Source organism: Saccoglossus kowalevskii, chromosome 13, assembly GCF_978046115.1.
Source record: "Saccoglossus kowalevskii chromosome 13, keSacKowa6.1, whole genome shotgun sequence".
Taxonomy (NCBI): Eukaryota; Metazoa; Hemichordata; class Enteropneusta; family Harrimaniidae; genus Saccoglossus; species Saccoglossus kowalevskii.
Window position 1 is genome coordinate 26,583,904 of NC_140653.1, and position 18,831 is coordinate 26,602,734.

At 34.7% G+C, this 18,831-nt stretch overlaps 1 protein-coding gene across 1 annotated transcript in view; it reads right to left on the minus strand.

Moving 5' to 3' along the window:
• LOC100375547 (ATP-dependent chromatin remodeler CHD1-like) overlaps positions 1-18,831 on the minus strand; it is a 61,453-nt gene that overhangs the window by 24,948 nt on the left and 17,674 nt on the right. The window contains exons 11-23 of the mRNA XM_085507152.1: positions 17,715-17,839; positions 16,983-17,223; positions 15,145-15,245; positions 14,449-14,636; positions 13,918-14,045; positions 11,751-11,967; positions 10,541-10,633; positions 9,827-10,017; positions 8,933-9,118; positions 8,437-8,584; positions 7,493-7,645; positions 4,735-4,806; positions 4,191-4,340 (exon numbers count right to left, since the gene is read on the minus strand). Coding sequence (XP_085363278.1) covers positions 4,191-4,340; positions 4,735-4,806; positions 7,493-7,645; positions 8,437-8,584; positions 8,933-9,118; positions 9,827-10,017; positions 10,541-10,633; positions 11,751-11,967; positions 13,918-14,045; positions 14,449-14,636; positions 15,145-15,245; positions 16,983-17,223; positions 17,715-17,839 — 1,993 coding nt within the window. The remainder of the gene's footprint in view (positions 1-4,190; positions 4,341-4,734; positions 4,807-7,492; positions 7,646-8,436; positions 8,585-8,932; positions 9,119-9,826; positions 10,018-10,540; positions 10,634-11,750; positions 11,968-13,917; positions 14,046-14,448; positions 14,637-15,144; positions 15,246-16,982; positions 17,224-17,714; positions 17,840-18,831) is intronic.

Consider the following 18,831-nt stretch of genomic DNA (forward strand, 5'->3'; position numbering starts at 1 on the left):
TTTAATTGAAATGTGATTAGAACCAAAAAATTATGAATTATTATGCTTATTAGGGAATTAATATGAACAGATTTTTACCCCAAACTAATTAGGTTTGTACATTGTCCTAGAGCATCTTTGTACTAAGTTTCATTGAAATGGAATAATTAGTACCGTGAAAACTCCAAAATTTCGACCCCTCTGAAAATTCGATCGCCTATTTATTTGCCGGGCTTCGGTGTTTTATTTACCTCCAAATTTTCGACTCCACTAAAAATTGCCGACTCATTCTTATTCGAAAATTGCGACCAGTTTTAGTTTTCCCCCAAACGAAAAAAAACCCGATGTGAGCGTTCAAACGGGACCTTCCTCGAAGGCATGAATCCGGGTTTCTGATTGACTGAGAGATTTTTATTTTATTGGTAACGAAAATATATTCTAAATCAACGAAGTTTCAAATAAAAACGAACACAAAAATCTCGGCATGCTGCGTTTCTGAATTGTTGATTATTACTGTACTCAGTAGTGATTATAATAATGTACACAAAATAAATTTGTTGAATGGTTATGAAATACAAATAAAAGTCAACTTAGTTTCATCGTAAGCGAATGATTCCGGTCTCGTATAAACGTTTGATGCTGTAGGATATCCGCCATGTTCTCTTAGGTCAAATAGGTCAAATCGCTAATTAACCAATCAAAAAGCTGGATGATGCCAACGTGTTCAAATTACCATAGCTTATTTAAATATGTTAATGTTATTGAATGCAATGCGGAAGAGATTGATGTTGTAGTACGATATTTTGGCTTGGATTTTGATGCGAAAACGGCATGATTTTTTTTAAATAAAAAAATTAGTTGTTTTTAAAAAATAAACTGGTCATCTGAAGAATAATTTAACATTGTTCACAGTGATAACAGCTCATTCTCGAAAGGAAGCTTACCCGCTCACGCTAGTCACGATAAAAATCATACACATGTACTCTTGAATAGACAGACGTCAATGACTACGGTAAAACTTACTCTATTTTAGCCGGCAAGATTGATTGAAATGTCCGAAAAATGACGCCAAAATACACCTTAAAAGTCCCATTTTATTTTCTTAAATCCCATTTTATTTTTTAATCCAAGGGCGAATTTACGGCAGAATTTGGTCCCTCAAGTAAGGGACACGTGAGCTTTGATTCTAACCGGATACATTGCACTGGGTCGGGGAGATAGTTTGCTAAACTTCCATGTATCTTTTGTCCAATGGGTACCTGTACTTCGAACATTCGCAAGTTTTCCTAGGTAGTGCGAGACAGCTTTGTCTTTTGACCTATTAGTTTTGTGCTGACCTCTTCTCCGCGTCTTGATGTTTTGTTTTGCTTGTCATAATACTCACTGATTGATGACTTTGTTTAGATTTTGAGTTACAACTCGGCCACGACCTTTGCTTTTACCGTGAAACATGAGGAAGTTTACGTCAATTGACGGACATTGCATTTTTTAAAAACTAATGAAGCACACTGTCTATCATCCCAATTTTTTCATTTGCTGATTTCTATTCTGAAAAATTCGACCGTCCGAAAATGCACCTTAATTTTGACTCTAAAAACACGTCACATTTCTAACACCAATTATTTAAAACTGGTCGAAATTTTGGAGTTTTTACGGTACTTTAGATATCAGTGTGAAAGCTTAAAATTGGTTAATTATGCAAATTAGGTAATTAATATGTACAGATTTTAACCCACAATTATTCAGGTCTGTCTATTGTCCTACAGCATCCATGTACATTCATTGATATGTGATGTATAGTACCTGAGATATCAGTGTGAAAGTTGGTTAATTATGCAAATTAGGTGATTAATATGCACAAATATTTACCGGAAACTAATTGGGTCTGCATAATTCTAGATTCATTGAAATGTGATGATTAGTACTTTAGATATCAGTAGAAAAGCTGAAAATTAATTATGCAAATTAGGTAATTAATATGCACAATTATTTACCCTAAAACTAATCAGGTCTCTGCATAGTCCTAAAGGATCTACGTACCAAGTTTCATTGAAATGCGATGATTAGTACTTGAGATACCCGTGGAAAAGCTGAAAATTAACTAATTATGCAAATTAGGTGATTAATATGCACAAATATTTATCGAAAACAATCAATCTCTGCATAGTCCTTGAGTATGTAAGTACCAAGTTTCATTGAAATGTAATGCTAACTACTTATATCAAATGCTGAAAATTAATTAATTATGCAAATTAGGTAATTAATATGTACTGATATTACCATAAAAACTATCAGGTCTGTGCAGTGTCGTATGACATCTATGTACCAAGTTTCATTGAAATGTGATGATTAGTACTTGAGATATCAGTGGAAAAACCGAAAATTGACTAATCATTATGCAAATTAGGTAATTAGTATCCACGGATTATTACCAAAAACTAAACAAAACCTAGCATTAGTTCAGAGCATCTATGTACCAAGTTTCATCAAAATCCAATGAGTGGTTGTTTAGATATCAGTGGAACAGTCATGGAACCACTAAAAAATAGCTAATTATCATGCAAATTAGGTAATTAATATGCACGGATTTTTACCAAAAATTAATCAAATCTGCGCATATGTTCAGAGCATCTATGTACCAAGTTTCATCAAAATCCAATGAGTGGTTCTTTAGATATCAGTGGAACAGTCATAGAACAGCTAAAAATTAGCTAATTATCATGCAAATTAGGTAATTAACGAGCATGGATTTTTACCAAAACCTAATCAAATCTGCGCATTGGCCCAGAGCATCTATGCACCAAGTTTCATCAAAAACCGATGTATGGTTCTTGAGATAGCAGTGGAACAGTCGGACACACATACACACACACATACACACATACAGACACACTAACTGCAAAGACTCCCATTTTGTGCTTCGCACATGGGAGTCAAAAATGGTTGCTAGGGTAACGCGCCAGTTGACTTGGGGTCAAACTTCGGTCAACACACACTTGATGTCAGCATCGCCGCGTAGCAAGTTTCGCAACGTACTTGAAGTTCAATTGTGACCCAAAATGATGTCGACGATCACTCAATTGTCGCAGCGCCAAGTCCATGATACACCCAGTTTTGACTTTGGCTTGCTTTTCCTTCTTAGTGCACGTTCTTGTTCACGTAAATGCGACCTCTCACCAATGTATTAAAAACACTTTGAATTTATACTTATGCGTGATTATATTTGGTCTACGCGAAACATTAATCTTTCTAAATATTTTCGAGACCATGCATGATATATATTCACAAAATAATGCGATCATATTTTATATTATGTTGATATCTACGTCTTTCTGGATCGTTTTGTGATTTCATTCCAAGGCTCAGGCAAATAAAATAATGTCAACTATTATAGACTAGCTTCCTAGCTTTTGGCTCAGCCAAATTGGTTTAATTTTTCATTAGAACTTTGTGATCCTTTTAATTTCCCAGTTCTTTGTGTTCATTAATGGTCTTGACAATAAGTGTGAATTGCTGTGCGAGCCCACTGCGGAAGACCGAGGTCAGCCGGCGTCATGGAATCTATGCATAAATTTGCATAAAATGCGGTCGACCGGCGAGCACCTACCACCACCGCGTTAATGACCGCTGTGGACCGCCTGTTTGATTTCCTACTCTTCCCTTAGCTACCCGGAAGTGTATTTTATAGTGCGCCCTCTTTGGCAAGTTGACACTCATCCTTTTGTTTTATCTCCATTACCACTCTGAGGCATGCATTAGAGGCACGCCCAATCTGATTATGTTTTTTCCCCATATAAATTACACAAAATCTCAATAGAAACCAGCAAAGTTTTGTTAGGGCGCCAAAAGATGCTATATGGACACCGATTAGGCTTTAGACTATATATTTTGGATGAGGGTAACCACAACAAAATTGCATGATTTTCAAAGCACAATTATTTTTCTACAATTTACAGTTGCATCACCGACACTAAATGCCAGTCAACTTTTGGCACACTGCATATTGTTTTTTCAAAAGACCAGCCGTCAAAGAGAAATAATTTGGTCAAAAATAAAAAAATAGTACATCAAGATGAACAGAATGTGTGTTCTATAGGTTAATGAAACGTATTCATATACTTTATTGCTTAGACATCCCCTGCTGATGTTTACTTTGGCTACCCATAGAGGTTTTCAGAGGGAGACGAGTTGAACTCTGAATCTGCCCTTACCTGATTCCTTTGACCTATTCTGTGTGCCCTCGCTTGTGCTTGGAGGTCATTCTGTGGATTCCAGTCGGAATCAAAGATAATAACTGTATCTGCTGTAGCTAGATTTATACCAAGACCCCCGGCTCTTGTTGATAGCAAGAAACAAAAATCCTGTAAGAGAGTTTTTTACAGGGACATTCAGTGTGGTTAATATGATCATTTTTAATGTTTGACAAGACCTTGAGTTAAGAGTATACAACGAAAGTAACATGCAATGGAGAGTGTTGAAAAATAATACGATCAATTGGATTTTGGAACACTTACAACAAAAATTGTATTTATTAAGCTTGATCATTAAAATATAGCAGTTTGAGCATAGACACAGCATGCATTTACTTCTAACAGGGCTTATAAAAATAAATTTGCACTACCGTCCGAGATAAGGTGAATTCCACAATTTGGAATGCGGGAAATACAAAATTCCATCACTGAGGATATTTTCCTTCTACATTGTCTTGTACTTTATACATAACACAGTAAATGTAAACACAAATACGATCCTTACCATCGACCCCTCTGCATTGAAGTGGTCCAATGCTTGTTTTCTGACTTCACTAGAAATAGACCCATCTAACCTCTGCAATCAAGAGAATCAGGGAAATGTGGGACTTACAGTCAAACCTGTGTTAACGGCCACCTGGATATAGCGGCCACCTGCCTATAGCGGTCACAACCGAACAGTCCCTACGAATTTTACATGTAAAGTACCCTGTTTACAGCGGCCACCTGCCTAACGCGGCCAACGGCCACGCTTCAGCGGCCGCAGTGAACAGTTGAACTGCATATAACGGACATAGTTCCCGGATGTCTTGCAGACTACTGCCTTCCACCTCAGACAACTAATAAGCTCACAAAGGACAAAGTTAGCACGTTTTCACACCTTTCATTCAACCGATGGCTTCGGCAATTATGTTTTATTCTTGTTTATAATTCAGTTTACCACAGCAAGCACACCGTACCGATGGCTATGGAACGCCAAAAACATAATTACGAATTTGAAACTGTCTTGATAAAAAAACATGCTGTCATTAATGTTTTGTTGAAATATGTATACCATTGGAATAACTTACAATTTTGTTCAATTAATGAATTGAGCAATCACAACGATGACGACCCGCAAAAGTTGTGAGTCGCCAGGACACAGTCACGGTCCCTATGCATGTGGCTGGGGTGAATCGGAATGCCGACGGTAAAAAAAAGAATTGATTACCAACAAAAAAAACATAACAGCTCGCTTGTTATTTAGTATCGATATTTATTCACTTTGAACTCCTATAAATACCGATAAATACGCATGTAACTGGAACTGATAGCAAAAAGTAAAAAAATCAACGCAACGGCCATGCCTGTTTATCCATCCAAATAAATTATGCTAATTAGCCTTGCGCATGTGCGTTCTTGTTCTTCCGGGGTTATGATAACTCGGGTCAAAAAGAAGAGTCGTTTCCGTTAGCCCTGCGTTAGTGTGTATCGATCACTGCGAGGGAATGTGTGTGCAGTATCGTCTCGTTGTCTAAACTAAATTCGTTCAACAATTTTTTTCGGTCGCTACTGCCTCGGTACATGTAACAATAGATGCTTTTAACAATGATGTTAAATTGACCTCAGTTCGCCGGCCCATTATTACCTCCATGGCCGGCCAAAGCCGCCAGGCATATTTCACATGTTCCTATTGTTGCACCAGTACAATAACATGGAAGTCGCACAGATTTTGATTGCGCAAAGTAATGTTTTGATTAGGGATCAACCATTTCGTAAGTGAGGTAGGTCGAGAACATTTTTGAAAAAAAATGAACGAAATGTTTAGGGAATTGTGATTTGGGAGGAAACTTTCAAATTGTCACGTACATGTAACTGGAAGGATACAATAGATACATGTAAGTGTTCTTTCCGTATACGTAACGTTGTAGGGATCAATAAAGCACTGCTAACTGTCCCTCTTCCTTCTCCTTGAAAGAATTTGCTATAGCCCAGAAACATTCCGATTTATTAGAACAGTTACCAGACACAATAGATATTTAAAGAAACAAAGAAATTCAGAATAGCTAAGCAAAGCAAGCTGAGTGATTTCTTTAGTAGGAAATGAGACTCAAACTGCTGCTGAACATCAACTTTACTGTACAAATCTTCAAATAATTTTCATACTACTCATTATTGTGCAATGATCGATTTTGTGTGAAATGATTTTAGTTTACATAATACAATTTAAAATCAACATTTTTATTTGTAATAAAGTGTTTGGATACTGTGTGCAGTAGTGTAATAGTGTGTCAAATGGGGTTGCGAGATCTGTTTTAATACATTCAGTGCCTAATTAATATTCATGAATAAATTAGTGAACCTGTATAGAAAGGCCACCTGTCTATAAAGGCCACAATTTCAAAGTCCCTTGGGTGGCCGCTATAGACAGGTTTGACTGTAATTGCATCTCAAAACAAGTTGGGAATTCCGGTCCATCGATCCAACAAAAATGCTTCGACCTCTGAGCATTTGGATTGTATCATCAGAATATTACAGAAAGACTTGAATTCTAGATTTAGAGCAATTCCTAGAGGCTAAACTACATCACAATCCCTCAAATGTTATTTGTCTGACTTCCTGTTACAGTCGGTCTCTGAGAATATTTTCTGTTCACTGCAAGATGTTGCATATTGTGTGAAAGGCGCAATCTAACGTCTGTCACAAAGATCAATCTAGAATCTACGTTTCTTTTTTTTATAGCTCAATGTCGTAATCATCATCAAATGTGTACAGCACATTATTAAGCCGAGAAATGCCCACAAATATTTTCATGTTTGACAAACCATGCGCGATGTTCGGAAGCCACCACAATGACCTTTGTTTGTCCTGTTTTTTCGTTAAATTTCATGCATAACGTGGGATATCTCAGGAAATGTTTCAATTTATATGTATTTCTTTAAGGCACTTTTTTCCCCTCCCCCTCGCAACATTCTTGTAGTTAAGGCCAGGAAAAAAAAAATTCTGTTTGTTTCATGGAAATTTTAAAATGAAGCGGCGAGGAGTTTTTTTTTTTTTTTGAATACTGGGGGAATTTGAGACAAGTACGAGTACAAGCGCTTTTTGGAATGCCTTAGAAGGAAAAGAATGTCCGAGGCGCATAGTTCAAAATGATGTACGCAGAAACGTGAAACATATTTTACATAAGTTTATGTACTGAGTATAAAAGATTAAAGTTCATGGCGATCTTTCAGATAAATGCAGTAATGACGTAGTGGTGAAATGGTTTTCAGAATACAACTTACCTGGAATGGCCAATGTTTCATAGAAAGATAATCAGCTAATATATCTAACATCCTAACCATCTGGGAAAAGATCAGCACCCTGTGTCCCGTCTCGTGTAGCCTGGTTAGTAGTTTATCTAATAAATGTACTTTACCACTGGTTCTAATTAGGTTCTGATGAGAAGAATAACAAACTTAAGGTAGCAACAGGGGTTACAAATGTATCTGCGATTCGAACACTTTAAAAGTTACTAAGCATTCTACTATAACAACCTATACATTGTCTGAAAGCTTGAATATAGGCAAATATGGTAGTGTGTTCACTTGATTGCCAATTTCGCTAGTCTGATTTTTTACTCTTGTGCATGAAGCACATAATGGAAGTCTGTGTGGGCACATAACATGTGTCTGTTCCACTGTTGCTGACCTGAATAATTTTGAGTTGCAACCTAATTTGCACATTGAATAGCCAAATTGAAGCCTTTTCTTTCTTTTTTTCTCAAAACTACCTAACAGATTTCAACGACACTCGATACATAGATGGTCTGTGATGGTCTGTTTTTGGTTGAAATCTGTCCATATTAACATTATTTGTATATTAATTAGCCACTCAAAAACCAACCAACAGATTTCAATGAAATTTGATACATACATGTAGATTATCTGAGATAATCCACAGGTTTGATAAGATTTAGGTTGCAATCTGTGGATAATTATGATTTAATTTGTATCATGCCCAAGTATGCACTGAATATTGAATGGGCAGGTCATTAATATTGAGAATTCACTCTTAAGACTGATTTTTTGAAATTTCAAATGTACCTCCAATTATCATTACTTGGGAGTTCTAAGTTTTGATTATTCGGCAATTGAAAACACTGATATACAACACCATGCGAATATCCTGTGAATTGCACAGCATCTTAGTAACCCTGTGTGTCATTTCACATGTGATCATTATTTACCTCGAGATCGGTTATACCGTTGTCTTCTGGACGTATAAGATAAGGATGATTACATAATTTCTTCAATTCCATCATAATATTTAGAAAACCACTTAAGTTTCCCTTTAGACCTTTACTCAACGCTTTATAATTTTTCGTAAGAATCCATCTACCGGGATTAAAGAAAAACCAATCATAATCATTCAGGTCAAATAACCCTCGATATTGGCATCACAATTTTATGAAAGTTAGAATACATAGGGCAAATTGAGGCTTTATTTTCTCGACTAAGAACTTCACAAAAGTATTATGAATTTTAATTCAAAATGGCCAGGCATTTTCAGCTATAACGTTATGATGATGATTTATACAGGAATGTGGGCCATTCTCGTTTTGCTCATTTTGTCAAATATAGTTTGGTATTACCCTAGACCACTTAAGTATTTGGTGATATAACCCTAGATCAATAAGTTGAAAACCATGAAAGCATGTTATTTGAATAAAATTGCAAACGCACTTGTAATATTGCTTCTGTTTGGCCGACATTTCTACCCGTAAGATCTGTTCTACTTTAGCTGGCAATGATTTCTCAACATCCTTTTTAACTCTCCTCAACAAGAATGGTTCTAACACCTTGTGTAAACTTGTATAACCATTCTGATCAGCCATGTGCTCTTTTTCAAATTGTTCCCACGAATCAAACCTGCAAAAGACAAGAAAAGAATAAGATGTTATCAAATACATTTTAGACAACATAGAATCACTTGAACAGTCTGGCTCATTCATTTACCAGTTGCTATTTTCATAGATATTTTCTCTCTAACATTAATGGTGAATTATACTGTGCAACAGTTTGAGTGGATTGATGATTGAGGTAATCAAGATGGCAGCATCAAGCGCAATATTTTTCCATCATTTTTAAAAACATATCATTGATATAATTTCTAGGATACTGTTTTTTATTTTACTAAAGATTGTACATTTGTGTATTTTGACACTGAAAAGCTAGGTATTGATGATCACAAGAGCAGCAGTGAATGTCCATTGCATTCTCTTGCTGTTGGCTGGCAGTGTTATGGCCATTATAGCATATTGGTAAAGAGCAATGAAAAATCACTCAGTTTTTTTTTTTATTTTCATCCACTCTGCATTATCTGGGCTTTCATTCTTTATACAAGTATTCACAGTACTTTGCCCCAATGATGAGACAGGAATTCATAAAATCCCTACTTGTAATTATACTATATTTCACAAAATACATTATATGGATGTTAGATTGATTAAACTTTGACATCAACTCAAAACTACAAAAAACACAAATGCAGGCGACTTTAGAAGCATCTTTCTCATTCAATTGACGAAGTTGTAGTCCATAGCAATTACTATACTCCTTAGCATGGTTACAACTTACTTTACCGGCATAATGAAATGAAGTAGGGACCAGAGTTCTTTCAAAGAGTTCTGCAAAGGTGTGCCAGTGATAAGCAACCTGTGATGTGTGTGGAAGTCCATTAGAGTTTTATAAAGCAGCGAGTCATCATTTTTTAATCGATGGGCTTCATCCACTATGAGATTGGACCAATTCACACTGTTGAGGAATGACTGGAAAATACAAATACATTTTAATAAGTGTAGGTACACAAAAGGCTTGCACATCATATATTAGAAATATAACAAAGAATTGTACCCTATATTTCCTAAAACTACTTGCAGAGACTGACTAGAGGAAAAGAAATGACTGCTACCAAGAACAGAGTTTGCCATATAGCGCCCTCTTTAGGTGAAACTTCATTAACTGGTTCATTTCCATGTACCCTTTTTAGATGGGTACGCATTTTTTGTCAAATCCACTGAAGTTAATTATGCAAATATGCAAATTAGGTCTGGAGTTCATCATAAAGTATTTGTATACCAAATTGCTTTCCAGTCCACCCACTAGTTCTTGAGATATTGGCGAGACAGATTTGACCCATTCACAAAGCCAGACATTGGTATATTAGCCTTCCTTTGTGCTCTTACAATTTAAGATGTGTAAAATCCAGATTAGCGACAAGATGTCTAGAATACACTCTTTAACATGTTTGATAACCACAAGAAGCACAAAATTTGTCACAGCGACACACACCTTGTCTTTGAGAAGAATTTCATAAGTTGTAATGAGTGCATTGAATCTAAGTCTACTTCTATTACCAGCAAAGCACCATTCATATTCACGAATCTGAAAGAGGAGAGAACAAAACTAAGTGGTGTGTCACATACAGTATTCTTCGAAGTGTGTCGAATTAAAGAAATCAGCTTCAGAATTTTGCACCAATTATAATGTCTCAAACATTCAATATGTTCAACATGTTCTTGTTAAAATGGAGAAAAGAAATAATCACAGCAAGTGGTCAACAAACAGGGGTATTGGTGTATCTCAGAAATGCATTTTTGAAATGTACTGTGTAGGACTATATCCAACAATTGAGGAATTCTTTCTGCCTGTGTCAAGCAATATACTTTCATGTGTAATTCTGTAGACAAAGCTTTTAATCTGAGAAAGCCTTTTCAAAGTGACAGTGACGTATTTTGTACTCAAATCAAGGTAGTCCAAAATTACTGATGAAGCCTCATCTTAATCAAGAGGGGGGCCAAGATAGAAAGAGAGGAAGGCAAGAAAATGCATTCCTCTATCAACAAGCAGATTTATCAACAAGCAGATCTATAACATTCACCGAAGACTGAACAGAAAACTGGGTAGATGTTTGTTTTCATTTCAATCAGACTTCAATCCATGATCTGGCCAGAGCGAAATCAGCAAGGTGAAAATATCAAACTATGTTGTACCTGTGTGCTCAGGTTAAAGGACTGAGAATATTAACATCAGATACATGTACTCATCACTATGATCAGGATTACGTCCCATGTATATCATCATGTGTTTCACATTAAAATTAGATTTGTCAACCAAATTAGTTCAGAACAGATTTGAGCACATACCTAATTGGTTTTATTAGAAAGCTTTTCATAAGCGCACACAAACCAGAAATGCAACATGTTTTATGTTGGATCATTTGACCATAAATGCATGTGTCATTTACACGGACCATATTCTACTAAATAAGCAAATATGGTACATATGATTTGAACTCTATCTCTCAAATCAAAGAGTGAGGCATGTCTTTGCATATACTGTTTGCAATGGCTTTTTTTCCAGTAACTATTCCAGAAGAATTTTTTTCCAAAATTGTTTGAGTAGATTTTGTTTGCAAATGTACCATTTCTCAACTCCTTAGTATGTTACCTGCACTACGCTAAATGATACCAAGATCATGTCGTTCGTTATAATTACTCACCTTATTTCGACTAACCAGATCACCGATATAAACTACAACATTAAGATCAGGTGCCCAAATTTCAAACTCTCGTTGCCACGCTGTCATTGTTGAGAGTGGAACCACCAATAGAAAAGGACCATACAGTTGATAGGTATTAAACAGGTACGATAAAAATGCTATCGCTTGAATTGTTTTACCAAGACCCATCTCATCGGCTAAAATCACACCATTCTCTCTGAAACACAAATAATTTATTTCTCAATAAGTTAGGATAGTGAATGGACAGTGCAGTCAATTCTTTGACATGCAGGAAGCCTGCCTCTATATATATTTGAAATGATTACTATGACTGATAACAGCTATGCTACAAACAAAACAAATGAGAAACAATACATGCTGCATACAAACTTTTAGTGCAAGTATCTTTCAACAACTCAAAGAAAAAAGCAATTGACTTCATATTGTTCATACTAATTAATGAGGCTACTAAAACAATGGCAGATTCCATGTAGATAATCTAAACAGCCCAGACAAATTTAGTATACATGTATTGTGTTTCTTCTCGTATTATTTGGCTATTAGATGCTGAAGTTGACACAACCATTAAGTTTGCACCAATTTTATCATAAGAAGGAATTAAGAAGTTTATGCCTATATGCCCTTTGATTCTTAGAAAGAACTCCCGTGTGGTGAGAGTTTTGGAGACACATTAAAAATTAATTCAAAATTACTTATACTTGAGATATTGATGGAATAGCTGAAAACTAATTATGCAAATAAGGTAACTAATATGAACAGATTTAAGTGTAAAACTAATAAGGTCTGCACAATGTACCAAGTTTCATTGAAATGTGATTAGAACCAAAAAATATTAGTTATTATGCTAATTAGAGAATTAATATGAACAGATTTTAACCCAAAATTAATCAGGCTGTCTACTGTCCTAGAGCATTTATGAACCAAGTTTTATTCAAATGTGATGATCAATACTTGAGATATCAGTATTAATTAATTATGTTAATTAGGTGATTAAGAAGCATAAATATTTACCAAAAACTAATATGGTGCATAGTCTGAGGTTCATTGAAATGTGATGGGTACTCTTTAAAAGTTTCATTGAAATCCAATGAGTGGTTTTTAGACATCAGTGCAACAGCCATAGAACAGCAAAAAATTAATTATGCAAATTAGGTAATTAATAGGCACAATTATTTATCCCAAAATCAATCAGGTCTCTGCATAGTCCTAGAATATCTATGTCGCAAGTCTCATTGAAATGTGATGATTAGTACTTGAGATATCAGGTGAAAAGCTGAAAATTAACTAATTATGCTAATAAGATGATTAATATGCACAAATATTTACCCAAAAACTAATTAGGTCTCTGCACAGTCCTCAAGTAACTATGTACCAAGTTTCATTGAAACATGATCATTACTACTCGAAATATCAAAAGGTGAAAATTAATTAATTATGCAAATTAGGTAATTAATATGTACTGATATTACCCTAAAAACTATCAGGTCTGTGCAGTGTCATATGACACCTATATACCAAGTTTTATTGAAATGTTATGATTAGCCGAAAATTGATTAATCATTATGTAAATTAGATAATTAATAATATTAACAGATTTTTATCCAAAACTAATCAAATCTGCGCATTAGTTCAGAGCATCCATGTGCCAAGTTTCATTGAAATCCAATGAGTGGTTCTTTAGATATCAGTGGAACAGTCTTGGAACAGCTAAAAATCAGCTAAGTATCATGCAAATTAGGTAATTAATATTCATAGATTTTTACCAAAACCTAATCAACTCTGCGCATTATCCCAGAGCATCTATGTACCAAGTTTCACCAAAATTTGGTTAGTGGTTCTTGAGATAACGGTGGAACAAAAAAAGTGACATACATACATACATACAGACATACAGACAGGGTAACTGCATTGTTACAGAAAATACTTGAATATGTACACTAGATTTGAAAATCATTATATGTTGACCATCCCACACAGCATGCTATCAGTCAAACAATGCAGCTTTGTAAGCAAACAAAAGCAAACTCAGAGTGTTACCAAAAGTTGCAATCCATCTAGCTAACGGACAGTCCGAATAATTCTCTGAACCGCTGTAAAGATCCAAAATGAAATGTACACTGCTATACTAAGACAGTAATCTACTCACTTGCACCATGAATGAAGTAGCCAGTTCAGGCCATCCAGCTGGTAATCCCTCAGCTCCATTTTATCTGCACCACCAAGAAAAGATGGTTGAGACTTGAGAGCTACAAAGCGTTGCTTCTGTTTAAGCACCTGCAAGGAAATTCGATATTAATACGATTTTGAACACAATCTCCCAACACTCTACACACACTTGTATATTGCTCACCACTCCATATGCAAGTTTGAAAGAACGGATGAAAATTAGTTACATTGAGTCTGTACTGGGCATGCTTTCACAACAATGGTAGCAAAATTGACAAGTAGGCAAGAGTACAATTACATTTCGACAACAGTAATAAAACAACATGCATAGAATAAAAAATACTGAGCAGATGTGTGAAAGGTATAGATAAATGTACATGTACAGACTCCGTCAACCATCCAGGAAGACAGGTATGCTGTCTCAATTCAGTATTTTTGATGCTGGCTGATGCATTGAAACCCCTGAAATTTGTCCGTCTCACATACACATTAGAAATTACTTTGAACATACCTTGCTTATTTTAGATGGCACTTTTGAAGACCGCAATCGTATAAAATAATTGTCAATTGCAGTTTGCGAATTTCTTGATACCAGTTCCCCATCTTCCCATGTACACTCGCAATAGGGCAGACCTTTCCATTTACACAAGAAGTCAGGTTGTCCTGAATTGACCTCTGCTGTTTTCTGATTAGTGTGGGCTGTGTATTTAAAAAAAAAAAAAAAAAAAAAAAAATGAAACTTTCATGTTCTGGTTTAATTTTGCAAGTCAAGTGTTTCTCATCACTTTACTTACTTGACAGTTTACATACATATATCTTCAAGTCAATAAAATACATTTAGACCAGATCAAATATACAACTTACTGTAAAATCTGTATTAAAAGCTGCAATGCAACAGAAGGGATGCGGCTTCTACTAGAGCATCTACACATGAGAAATGGTGTATTTTTGGTTCTCAATTGTTCAAAAAGAATGGGTGCGGCTTCTAATACAGGTTTTACAGTAGTAGATTTACCACTTGTAAAATTTCCAAATGTAGGGGGGAGGGGTGAAGATATTCCACAAGATAATTTGTCTAACTCCTTTAAAGTGTATGTGCTTTTTCAGAAACATCCTTGATCTTATATCTTAACTTTTTGCTTCATGAATTGAAAAAACAACAACTTTTTATTGCAAAATTTGCGGAGACATGTTGGTTATGCCTTACCGATAATTCTCTCAACTTCCTGGTACTGCCCATAAAGTTGTAATGCCATTTCTTGCTGGCATTCATAGTATTCTACATCTTCGGGTGTTGTCATAGTCTTCCTGTGGGTACGGAGAATAGAGAGAATTCAACACAAATCATGACAGACATGCTGTAAGCCACTGATGAATCCACCAGTTTTGTAATGACTATCATCGCCTGTGACAACAGAGTTATTTAATAATGTAAATATCACGAGTCAGAAAAATAAAAAAACAGCAATGAACATTTCAATGCTAAAAATATTAAGGATGTAGCTGAGTATACTGTAAAGGGGGTAATTATTCACTGGGTTTTAATTTAGCTTATTTCGCTGACTGGAAAAATGCGCTAAATTAAAACCCAGTGAATATGTAAAATTTAGCATAGAACACATTATCTAAATGACGAAACCGTGAATTTAAAACCTACTGAATATGCCTGAAATGGTAAATCAGTGAAATTTAAACCCAGTGAAAATTAGTCATTTTACAGTATTTGGTACATGTAAATCAAGATTAACTTTTTTTATATTATATAGAATCTATATGGATTTTTCAATATTCTATAAAAATTTCAGAGCTATATCATAAATGAAACATACTTAAAACAGTTGTCAAATTAACTTGTATTGTTGTAATCACTAAATTTGCATTAATTTTAAATAAATCACACAGTCAAGTATGGAAGAAAATCAATACATCTTAAGATGATTACCAATTATGAACATTTTACTGGAAGGCAAATCTGGCCACAGAAGAATTTATGACGATTTACAAAATCAATGCAGCAACTCTAGTATTCATCTATTGATAGATATGCTAATTAGTGTATATATTTGTTTTATTTCTGTTATCAAAATTATCAATCAAATTAGTACTACTCAGCAAATTTTTTTAATGTGTTATATATGAACAATATCTGGCAGCAATGTTTGTATCCATTTTAATTTCTTTACAGTAATTATTTGACTCTTCAATATTTTTTTTATAGCATAATAGCTTTAATTAGCATGAATATTATCAGTGTGATTTTCACTTTCTGAAAACCTCTACTCCAGCTGAACACCCTAAAATCAATATGAACAAATTTCTAGCAATGTACAGTATTACAAAATTTACGAAATTTTTTTGAAGGTCAGTAAAAATAAATTGAAGGCTATCCCCATTGAGGTTTATGAAAACAGCTGTGATCAGCTTCATGAGAGTGGTTCTAGTCATAAGTAAGGATCAAAATTAAGGTCTGTTTACTTGTCCAAGACCGGTAGATTTTAAGCTAGAACAGTTAAATACAGAAACTGGTTATCCCTTTGGTCAAGTTTTTAGTTTTGGCCAAATGTGAGAGACCAAATACAGGGGTATGTTAATGAAATAAATATGATGAACCAAAAATTTTGATGTTCAACTTGTATTTATTTATCTTGCTAAGAACTAGTACATCACTGATTTGGACAGGTGGATTTATTCTCCACCAATGAATAGATGATTTTAATTTTTACTTTCAACTTCCGATATGTTTGAACAGTCACGTTCTTTTCGTCAATGGGCGACAATCAACATGCTTTTATAGCAGATTTTATAGCACAACTAGATGAGATTTTGGAAACGAGGCAAGGCTAACATTAAATTTTTGTTGAATGTTTTTTGGTTTCCCATCTGCTCTGTTAGTAGCGTGTCTATGTTTCAAATTATTTTAATGACCCTATATCCGCTAAATTAGAGTTTCGTGTGCTTCTATTAGAGTAAAGAAGTGTTTTTAATAGAGCAACAAATACAATATATAAATTCTCAGAATAAATCAGAGACAAGAGATCATCTTACCACAGCCCAAGCTCCTCTTCTCGCTGTTTATAATTGTCAAGTTTCTTCAGCCCTTTGACAGCCTGCGTTCGAAGACTTTCCTCAGTTTCCCAGGTATTATGAATATGTGCCCAGTTTTTCCATTTGATAAGGTATTGAATTTCTGTTTCATCATTTTCTTCTGTGTTTCCCTGAGTTGGCTGAGTACCTGCATCGTCTTTGGTTGCTTCAATGTTATACACAGTGGTCTTAGATCCAGTCTCTATACAGAGAGAAAAATACATTGCCCCAGTCAATTATGCTTTTGACTCTTGTACATTATATGCAAGATTACAAGTGGCATTTGTCCATTGCCCCCAAAAAATGTATTTGCTGTTTTACTCACTTTTCACAATAATCTGGAATCCCTCTCAAGATTTTACCTCAACAATCAGTGGGTGACTGTGACTGGGTTGAACATCTATTTCATACAAGACAACAACACTTTTTCCTGTTTTCAGAAATTTCACTGCAAACATATTTCATGCATACAAACATATTCCAGGACAATTTGTGGACAGATTTTGAGAGAGTTTTAGACTTCCAAAAATAATTTCCAATGTACAAGACCTTTCACTCTGATGTTGCAAAATTTTATATTTTTTGCAAAATATGCAGTACCTCAAAAAATAATTATTTTTATTATCAAGCATTTTACAAAACAATGGAACAAGTTTGAGAAACCATAACAAAAATTATTACATATGAACTTACGTCCTTTCTTTCCTCTTCGGTGATTGAACACTTTCTCTATCGTCTCTTTATTATCGTCTTCTTCTACTTGATTTGTCTCAATGATATCATCAGAGTCAGTGACATCATCACTGTCTTCCTTATAACTGTGAAATTCAAATACAAAGAAGTTCAAGAATAAACAGACCATAGAAGTACAAAGAGATGAACAATGCAAACTAGACTCAAATTAGCTGTTTACACACAATTCAAACACATAGATTGTGCTTTATTATCAACTGTCCCTGCGTTTCTTGAACATAATTTTTCTTTTTCTTTTTTAAGTAACTAAGTGCAAGAAGCACCAAATTTCCTGACTTTACTTAATGATTCATTTGTTTTTCATCATTATAAATAAATTAGATTAGTTACATCAGATACATGTAATCATCACTATGATCAGGATTACGTCCCATGTATGTCATCATGTGTTTTACACTGGATTACCAGATTGGTAGCTCAAACATTCAAAACTGTAAACCCTTGTATGAACCACCTATTACATACCTCGTCAAAACCTAAGTTGTTAGTAGGTTTGCCAATATATCTACAACTATACTAGTTTAGTTTTATAAAGTTTCACTCTAGAAGAATTGGTATTTTTGAGACTACTGTAAAAAGGTTAATTACACTGGGTTTTAATTTTGCTTATTGCGCTTACTGGAAAATGCGCTAAATTAAAACTCAGTGAATATGTAAAATTTAGCATAGAACACATTATCTAAATGATAAAACCGTGAATTTAAAACCCACTGAATATGCCTGAAATGCTAAATCAGTGAAGTTTAAACCCAGTGAAAATTAGTCATTTTACAGTATTATGTGAAATACTTTATTTAAATATTGCAAATTGTGGGAAATATCTAATAACAGTTCAAATTTCAATGCTATTTAAGCTTTGACTAATATTTTGGCTCCCATTTCAATTGTGTATTCAAATTTGGATAGCTTTCCAACAGATATGGACTCAACAATATTTGCTACTCTTGTGGGCGGCAGTATTCCTAAACAAGACAATGCAATGTGTGCAAACAGACTAATATTTCACACAATAGTACAATTATCCCTAATAAAGCTCAATGAATGCTCTCTGAGTACA